The sequence below is a fragment of the Hibiscus syriacus genome, unplaced genomic scaffold (genome assembly GCF_006381635.1).
Source record: "Hibiscus syriacus cultivar Baekdansim isolate YM2019G1 unplaced genomic scaffold, ASM638163v2 tig00004502_pilon, whole genome shotgun sequence".
Lineage (NCBI taxonomy): Eukaryota > Viridiplantae > Streptophyta > Magnoliopsida > Malvales > Malvaceae > Hibiscus > Hibiscus syriacus.
In genome coordinates, this window is record NW_024062018.1 from 311168 (window position 1) to 321293 (window position 10126).

The 10126-nt window shown below is 36.0% G+C and overlaps 1 protein-coding gene and 1 pseudogene across 1 annotated transcript; one reads left to right on the top strand and one right to left on the bottom strand.

The window, feature by feature from the left end:
* Nucleotides 1-1204: 1204 nt before the first annotated feature.
* Nucleotides 1205-2740, bottom strand: LOC120195094 (scarecrow-like protein 3). Its single transcript, XM_039197204.1, has one exon. The coding sequence runs from the start codon at nucleotides 2629-2631 to the stop codon at nucleotides 1213-1215; it is 1419 nt and encodes a 472-aa protein (XP_039053135.1). The 5' UTR covers nucleotides 2632-2740; the 3' UTR covers nucleotides 1205-1212.
* Nucleotides 2741-5704: 2964 nt separating this feature from the next.
* On the top strand, nucleotides 5705-6769 carry LOC120195104 (annotated as a pseudogene).
* Nucleotides 6770-10126: the final 3357 nt, after the last annotated feature.

Sequence of the window (10126 nt, forward strand, 5' to 3'; positions counted from 1 at the left end):
TAAAGGCGGGATGACTAAAGTGGAGGGCCGCTACTGGAGTTCTGTGTGACAAGAAGGTGCCTCTAAAACTTAAGGGAAAATTTTATAGAATGGCAATAAGACCAGTATTGTTGTATGGATCAGAATGTTGGGCAACCAAGAAGGATCACGTAAGGAGGATTGAGGCCGCAGAAATGAGGATGCTTCGATGGACATGTGGTAGGACTCTATGGGATATGACAACTAACTCTGCTATTAGGATGTCCTTGGGGGTGGTGTCTGTTTCCGAAAAATTGAGAGAGGGAAGACTACGGTGGTTTGGGCATGTCCTTAGACGACTACCGTCGGATGCGGTCAGGAGGGTAGAATCGATTACAGTCGACGGTGCCAGAAGGAAAGGACGACCAAGGCGGAAGTGGGAAGACTGCTTGAGATCTGATTTGAGGGATTTAGCCCTTACCGAAGACATGACCTCTGATAGGAAAATATGGAGGCTAAAGACTAGGGTAGTCGAGTAGTGTGGGTCACATCTATAGGGTGTATCATCTCTGTCTTCTTTTAATGTATTTGTAGTATTTTCCATGACTTCTACTTTTTATATGTTTCTGTTATTGGTATTTATGAAGGATTAGAACTGCGCTTGCTATCGTTGACTTCTGTGTATCATTCTCTTCATGTTTCCTCTTTTAAATTTAGCCGGGTCTTATGTTTCTGTCTATATGCAGAGATTCTTTCGCAGGGATTATTATGCATGGATTAATTCCCGTTACAGACGCACATATGATTTTAATGACTGCATATGAATATTGTTTAGCTATGTATTTATTTATATATGCACTGCATTTTATCTATATTTTTAATTTTCTGACTGCCGGAGGTCTTCCACGGAAGCTACTCTCAACCTGGCGTTGGGAGCAGCCTACTACCCTACCTCCCCCTTACCCCATACATATGGGAATTGGGTTTTGTTGTTGTTGTTGTTGTTGTTGATGTTATGGACGGTTTTTAAGAGGTGGGTCGATGGAATCGTATACACTTGAGCGAACAACTCATGTAATTGGCAAAGAAAAACCAGTTTGCAGCAGCGTAGAAGTAATATAACATGGAATCATCTGTTGATTTAAATCCTTGTATCTCATTACTATTTTTCATTTAGATACGCTGAGATGGCCAAATAAGCAACTGTACACTGCATTCCAGGGATTGAAACTACTTGTTTTTTTCTACCATACTCTACTTCCTACACCTCCAAGCTGATACCGAAAACAGCGGTCGATCGTGCCAGCAAATTACAATGCAACCGTTCTCTTCCTTCATTTCATACCCATCGCGGTTATACCCCTGAAGCAATCTCCTCGCGTGCAGCGCCCCGTAGTAACTCAGAGGGACGTTTCCGAAACCGGCCAAATCGAGCCTTTGTATCCACTTCTCGAGCTTTTCGTGTCTCTCCTTCCTCTCGGCTCCCTCGCAAGCTATTATGTTCTTTATTTCCTCTCCGAATAGCATCTTTTCCACCTTAAGTCTCTCCAGAGATGTTCTCGAGACCGTGGACTCCGAACAGTCGAACAATGCTGCATAAGAGTAAAGAGATTCTAATAGTCTCTCTATTAGAGTTGATCCATTATGATTAGAATCTTGTTCTGTTACCACCATCAGTTTCGGTGACAAACCCCACAATGCATTAAGGAAGCTATCTACCTTCACTGAACCTGTCGAAGATGGCGGTGACGATGAGGCTAAATCGGGACTAGGGCTATATCCATTAACCGTATCTTTTACAAGCAACTCTCCTACTGTGCTCTGGTTCATCTGGAGTACTCTTTGCAAGTGAACTCCATTCGAATTCTTTGATCCTAATCGTGGTTTCTTTCGATGGAGTTCATCGGAGGCCAAAAACGAATGCAGCTGGAGAACAGAGCTGATTGCAAGAGCCTCCCCGGTTTTAACTCGCAATTTCTCGATGTTGAGATTCTCTAATTTGCTAACAACTGGATTGAACTGGAACGGGAGGTCCAATTTCTCAGCTTCTTCAGTCAATCTATGAACCATTTGATCCAACACTTCTTTCTGTTGATGAATGCCAGTAATCCTCATATGAGGCGGCCCTTCAGGCCTAGCACTCAAAGCTTGAATAAGCGCAACCCACTGCGCAGGCTCGGCCGCATTAAGATCGATTATATGAATCATCTTTTCGCCTTCCATCGCCTCGATCACGGCTTGGTTTGTAAGCACATATGCCACCTTCAAGAAGGGGAACAACTCGAAGAACAGCTTCCGAACAAGGATATGTTCGGAAACCAAAGTTATCCTCGTGGAATTGAGGGCCTTATGAAGACCAGGCCAGGCTTTGAGGATTCGATCAGCAAGAGCCTGCGAAAAATACGCAGCCATTCGCTGCATCGAATCGCCGTCCGGCGATGCGAGTTGGGATATTTGCTCGAGTACAATGTTGGCATTTTCAAGGCTACCACTTGCAACATGATTAGCACAAGTGAGCAACAAATGGAGCAAACATAAACCCCTTTCTTCAGATTTCAACTCTCTAAGCCATGAATAGGGCGATCCCAAGCTCGGTGAGGGTGACATCATGGAGAAAACTTGCAGAGGCGATGATGATGATAATGTTACAGACGATGATTCGTCTTGGAACATTGGCACAAAAAGTGTTGGTCTTTTATCTAAAGCGTATAAAGCATCAAACTTTCATGCAAAGATTGAAATTGATCAAAAAACCCAAATCAAATCACATAAAAAGTTCCCAAGATTGGAATCTGGGGTTCAAGCGAAGTATGAACAAAAGAGGGGTAAAAAAAAGGGTTTGAGGAAGATAATAAAAGGTGCAATGCTATTAGGTAAGCGGTTCGACAATGCGTGAAGGAAAACTTTGTCCTTTATGATTCGTTGTCGTTTCCTCTTTCAGTGGAATATGGAATTTTATGAGTAAAGCTTTTGTCTTTTACTTCCCTACAAGTTTCCTTCTTCCCAAAACTTGAATTTTTAAAGGGCTTTTTTCTTTTTTCTTTGCATTAGGTGGGTAGGGAACCAGCAAAGCGCTTGCTTTGTCATCTTCTTTCAAAGACACCGCCTTCTTAAAAGATTCCCATGGGAAAGAAACAGCCAAACATGGAGAAACAAAAGAATGGGCTCTTCAGTTTTGTTCCCTAGTGGGGTTTCTTTTTTCAACTGAGAAAGCTCTATTGTCCTAAAATGGGTATTTTTCTATCTCTACAAATTCTGGGTTTGGTTTTTCTTTTCAAACCCAATGACCACACACAATTGGTATTATCTAAATCTTTCTCTGTTGTATATATCAAGACAAATAGACAAGTGAGCTAAGCTATCTTCCAAAACTATAATATACTACATTTATCTTTACTTGTTGGGATTTCTTACTCTCCCAATTATATTTCCACATTCCTCCGTAATATATTCAAAATTTATTATTCGTAGAATTCATTAAACGATTTTCGTGGTTAAAATGAGTGTTATTTTCTTTTGAGATTATAAATTCAAGTATTTGTGTCTATCTATAGGATGTACTTACTTATAAATGGTTAAGAAAGATTCTAAATAAAACATTATCCTTATTATTATCTTAAACTATTCGAAAATTTATAATTTTCATTATCAGTGTATAAGATAACAATACTTATATTTATATAATTTTTTTTACTAATGTAACATACTACACCATCTCACTTATGTACACTTAAAATGTGACACATAATTATTTTAAATGTAATATATGACACATCATCATTTATGTATATGTAACAATATCAAATCATCAATTTAAACATATAAGATGAGTCACGTCATCGACAAACATTGATAGTTAATTAATCAACAATTTGTATCAAATATAATATTTTAACTCATAATAAAATGTAAAAGATTAAAGTAATAATATGATAAAAAGTCAATTTTTTGAATAATTTGGGATGATTATAAGGTAGTATTTTTTTTTTAGAATTTTCTTAATCTATTAATAACCCACACACACCTTACAAAAGTAATTGTTTGAATTTAATACTTCTAGATTAAACAATTTTCCCTTTATCATTAAAATCACTTGATGAGTTCTATAAAACGTTAAAATTAAACTTTTACGTGTATCTATTATATATAATCCAAGTTTGAATTACATATTAGTAGTATTGGATTTCTAGCATTTCTATTTGAACTTCACTTCCAATTCATTAACTCCAATTTCTTTAAATAAAAACATTTCAAACTCTTACGATAATGGACAATAGTATTGGAGATGACTTAATAAATTTTACGTGGCAATATATCATTGGTTCCTTTTATTAATTTGAAAAACTGACGTTTGAATTATTGTGTCTTAACATTTGACAAATGTTAAATGTATATTAATTTAATTTCAAATTTGTGATTTTATATTTATAAAAAATGATAAACTAATATATATATAAATACAAAGTTATTCAAATATTCTCAATTATTTAACAATAAACGCTCATATTTTTAATTTGAGATTTACAAACTCAAGACTTTTAAAGTATAATAAACTGAGATTATTTGGTTTGTATAATAAATTAATATATTAAATTATTAATAAAGAGAAAATAGGTTTGATGTTTGCCTTTTTGAGAATGAAATGGCGACAAAACAAAATGTGCGATAGATAAGCTTTCCACGCCATAAAGACAAGCCTTCAAAAAATTCTTATCTTTGTCAACTTTGAACAGCTCTCCCGATTATCTGTCCGTATCCTTTCATTTTAAGATAAAATACAAATAAATCTAAAAATATAACACGTGATATAATTTAAACTACCAAAAAAATATTAAAAAATTAATTAAACCAGGGGTGAAATGTCTTCTTCTACGGCCTCCATCAACTATCATCGGTTTCTCTTCTGCATGAGTCTCGTTGGATCAAATCAACTTATGGAAAGGATGGAAGTATGATTTTATATCGTAGTTGAATTTATAAAATTTTAGAGGAAAGTAAATTTATATTGAAATTTTAAGAGGTAGACTATTCTCACCCTACCCTTGGTCCATCCATGCTCGTGATACTATTAAAATTAATGTTGATGATACTTGTCCTTGCTCTTGTGGTTCTCCAGCTATGGGGTCTTTGCTTGTGATTGTGAGGGAGCTGTGGTGGTTAAATGATGCTCATGAGTCGGGGCTTATCGAAGCACACATTATCTGTTATGGTGTCCTTATGGCCAATGAGATAGAGTTCACGCATGTTATTAGTGAAAGTGATTAATTTCAATGCTGTTCAACAACTGAAAAATCATCATACAAATTGTTCGGTGTCGTAGTTGTACCTTGCCGACGCTAGACGGTTACCCGACTCTCACCCCGAAGTTATTGTTTGCTATGCTCGCCGGGAGTGTGCTCATACCATGTTTTCTTTACTACAGTTTCGTTATTTTTGAATCCTTCATGTATTTCGACTAGTGAAGCTAATTTTAATTACCGAAGGAATGATTTACATTAAAAAAAATTAACTAAAAAAAATAAAGATTAAAAGTTACGTTGTCCTTTCATTGCTTTAGACATTGAGGGTGGTTAAAGACCATAAATCTCCTTCAAAAGTTGAAACAAAAGCACAAGGTCGGCTTGAAATCTCCACCCACTTCCGAGAGAAAAATAAACAAGAGACAACTCAGCCTGTTCTTGCCTTACAAGCGTGTGCAATTCACAGTCAAAACGCGTACGCTTTTCTTCACAGTCAAATCACCACTATCATATAAAACATTCTCCCAAAGCTTCATTTCTTTCCCACAACACCCAAATGTGTTCTAAAGGAGGAGAAGCAGCAGCAGCTTGCTTTGATTGCCTCCCAGATGCTCTTCTTATTCTCATCTTCAACAAATTACACCATCTCAAATCTCTCACCGTTTGCCTTTCGGTCTCAAAGCGTTTCAACGCCCTCGTTCCCTTCACCGACACCGTTTTCATCTCCATCCCACCTCTAAAACACTCCCGCTCCATTTCAACTTCACATGTAAACACATCTTTGAGACTTCTTTTCTCAACTTGTTCCTCAAACCACTTAGATGTTTCCATCGGATCATGGCTCCCCACAAGCCAAAGACGACGTCGTTCGATCTTTCTTGTTGTCGGCAAAATGGGGTCTTGAAGATTTTCAAGGAGATGAAATCGTTGCATTTGGAGCTTCCTGGTGATCATGGTGAGACGTTGGCCGGCTCGAGTAATGGAGCTTCTTTTCTTCAATGGAAAGCGGGTTTTGGAACCAACTTGAAGACGTGCGTTATTGTTGGGGCAACATCGTTTCAAAAAAGCTCAAAAAAGGAAGAGCGGGAACAATTCATGGAGGGAACTGTATTAAACGACGGCGAGTTGAAATCAAGAGTGATATGGACGATTTCTTGCTTGATTGCTGCATCGACGAGACATTGTTTGTTGAAGCGAATCTTGGCTGATAATAATCCCAACATCCCATTGCTTGAAAGAGTGGTGATTTCTGATGCAAACAAGCAAGGGATGTTTGTGTGGGAAAAGAGGAGCTTGTTAAGATGAGGAACTCCATGAACTTGCAACAAGAATCATCATCATCGTCAATGGAGAGGAGTCCGGTTCCGGAATTGAACATGAGACTGTGGTATTTGCCGGTGCTTGAGTTACCGGAATCAGGGTATGTGATGAAAGGGGCAACGCTTGTCCTTATCAGACCCGTTGTGGACGGGATGATTGAAAACGATGACGGTGACCCATTGGTGGGAGATGAGAAGCCATTTAGTGAAGCTGTGAGGGAGATGATCAAAGTGAAGAATAGTTATTTATGACAGTGAGTTCCTTTTGACACGTTTCAAGTAGAAGTTACTCGCTAGATCTTAATTCCACATTATTTACTTTAAAATATATGGATTAAATCAAATTTTTTAGATATAAAAAAAACTGATTTAATGTATAAATCTGTATGAATATTCGAATGTATTTGGAAGAGTTGTCCGTTCCATTACTAATAAAGGTTCAAATTTTCATACTATTAAGGAGATTGTAATTGGAAAAAATAGTTATTACGCATCGTTGTAAATGGATATTATTGCATACCTAACCACCCATTATTTGGACTTAAAATCCAATCTCAACCTTTAGTTTTGATGTGTTTATTGTTATAGACGTAGTTGAGATGCAACATCGGATCCAATTGCAAAGCGGTCCCCGAAACCCATATTCTTCACGACAAGAGACATGAAACCCCATTCCACAGTGTAATGCACCTTCTCCAAGTCAATTTGTACATCCAAATATACATGCTAGACCAACAATCAATTTATTTAATGAGACAATACATTGAATTCTTTAAATAATATTAGAGATTCAAACTTTGATGCTTGCAAATATAATAAATTGAGTTGAGAAAATCGTCTCTATAATAGACCTTAACAAAATTCAATCCAAATTATTCGATCAATATATCGAATATCATCCTATGAGTACGCTGTAACTGTATAACTGAACTAACTAAAGAATTTTTTTTAATGTATAAAATATTAGACGAATGTTATAGCATGAACAAGTTACACGAATGTTTTCAAATTTACAAAAACGTATAGATATATCATTTATTATTATACAATAAATAAAAAATGGCACCCTCGGTTGCATATAAATCAAATCACAAAAACAGATTCCGGTCGCAACATGCCAGATCATAATGGTTGCACCCAAATCCATCGACAATGTGTCATTCACCATCTCAACTGTGCAATGGTGCCTTTTAAGTACCCTCTCCCCCCTAGTGAAATGAGGACGAAGATGTTCCCTCACTAAAGGGAAGCTGTATGGGTTCTTTAGGGATGAGGGGATGCATCTGAAACTTGAGCACCATATCTTCAATGCCATTCATTTGTAGGATTTTGATCCACTTGGCCCTTTTCCTCATGGCAATATCTTAGAAGATTAAATTGCCCCATACAATCTAACCTCTTTTTCTTTTCATGCTGCTTTTCCACTGACCACCGGAAGATTCCTCGTAGAAACGGCTCTTGTTTTACTTCATTTTCAAAACCACAGACCAATCTGAAGTAAAGAGTTACAAGTAGTGTAATCACCATTTTTACCTTAGTCTCACCAGCTGTCCCTCCACCGCAGCAGCATTCCAGCAGCCTCTACAACAGCAAGCCCGGACAAGCTGTCCCTCCACGTTCACGTTCCAGTAGCTTCCATCACCTAACCAGCTGTACCTCCACGCTCCAGCAGCTTCCACGACAACCGTCCAGCTGGTTCCACGCTCCACATAGCAGCTGCCAACACCCCAGCTCCACCTGTGGCCTCCCTTGCTCCACGTCCCGGTTTCAGCTCCCCACCAACAAGCAAGCAACAACAAAAATCAGCATATGTATTTTTCAAATTTTCTTTTATTTTACACCTGTAAATCCAGGGTTATATAAAAACCCAAAGAAAGTCGAGAAACAAAATTTGTAACTTTTCCCCATTATTCGAAATACAACAGAAAAAACAAGAAAACATTTCCAAAGGTTCATTTTTTTTCAGTACCCGTTTTCTTCTTTATTTTTTTTCGACTAGAAATATAGGGATAGAGGAGTGAGTTTACCTTTCCTCGAGCTCCTCGTCGGAATCTCGAGCCGGCGTGGTCCTTGGTTTACTGAGGAGCTCTCGGTCGAGCAAAAGAGAGAGGAGGAAGAAAGCCTCTTAGGGGGCTGTTTGGTCTCGGTTTAATGGCCTCTTCGGCCATATTTGCCATGACCGGCGTCGTTCCGGCGGCGCTGGTGAGGAGCTTTGAAGCTGTCGGCTTTACGTTGAGTTGGAGAGGGAGAGCTTGAGGAAGAAGATGATACAGAGGGCGAAGATTTTTTGTTTTCATATCTCTGGAAGAGATAGAAAAGGGAGGTTTCATTTTAATTATTTTGGGTAAATCACGTGTCAGGTCCCAGTTTCGAGAGCTTCTTGCTTTGTTCACCTGTTTTATGGGTTAATATCCAAATGGTCCCCTTAATTTTAGCTCCTTTTACGTTTTAGTCACTAGTTTACGGGTTAATTATTCTTAGATCCTCAAAATTTAGATATCTATTTACATCCTGGTCATTAACCTAAGGTCGAAATGCAGAGACCCCTAAGCTTTTACCTTGTCTTTATATTTTAGTCACTTAAAATAGCGAAAATAACTAAATAATCCCTCTAATTTAGGCGCATATTTACAATTTAGACACCTGATTTCTCTATTTTTTATTAATTTCGAATTTGAGCATATCAATTTTATTGTTTTATATTCTGATCATATATATATATTCCAGTTATTTTAATTTTGACTTGCTTTTTGTTTGCTTATATATTGGTCATTTATTTATAGTTTATTTGTTTTAACTTTGATGTATTAGTTTTATTTTGCTTCTATTCTTGTCATATTTACATTTTATTTTATTTTAACATTGATATGCTATTTTTATTTATTTATGTTTTGGTCATTAGTTATATTTTATTATATTTTATTTTAATATGATGTTTGGTTTGTTCACAATTTTATCATTTATTTACGTTTTGTCTTATTTTAATTTTTGATATGTTGTTTTTGTTTGGTAATATTTTGGTCACTGTTTAACTATAATTTGGTAACTATTTTTATTTCTGTCTTTTATTTTTTGATACTTTAAATTTAGTAGTTTAATTATTGCTCTTTATTTTTTTCATTTCATTTTAGTCCTATAAATATATATATGAAAACCTAACAAGAATAAATCAACCGATTTCATAATTGGATTAAAGATAATATTTATTTATTTTAAAAATATTAAGAAAAGATTATCTTAAAGTAACTAGATATTCTATTATGATATTTTAAAATAAATAAATACCTTACAAAGAAAACATAAAATCGAGTATGCTTAAAATTAATCAAGATAAAAAGGGAAAATGAAATATTCCTTTATTTAAAATTTATCAAGACAATCCGTCTAATTTTTATTAGGAGTTCGGGTCTTGATCTTTTTTTTAAAAATTGAATATTCCTTATTTTTTTAATTAAACATATAATTGGTTTAATTTTTTATTTATTGTTGAATCAAATTATTTTAATATTGAATTTTTGGGAAAATATTATATTATTTTCATTTCAAAAAGATAAATATTCTTCTTAAAATATTTTATGGATTATTTTTTCTTTGATTGGAAATATTGGA

Coding starts and splice junctions, on each gene's coding strand:
- LOC120195094 (XM_039197204.1), bottom strand. CDS start 2,631: ATGTTCCAAGACGAATCATCGTCTGTAACATTATCATCATCATCGCCT.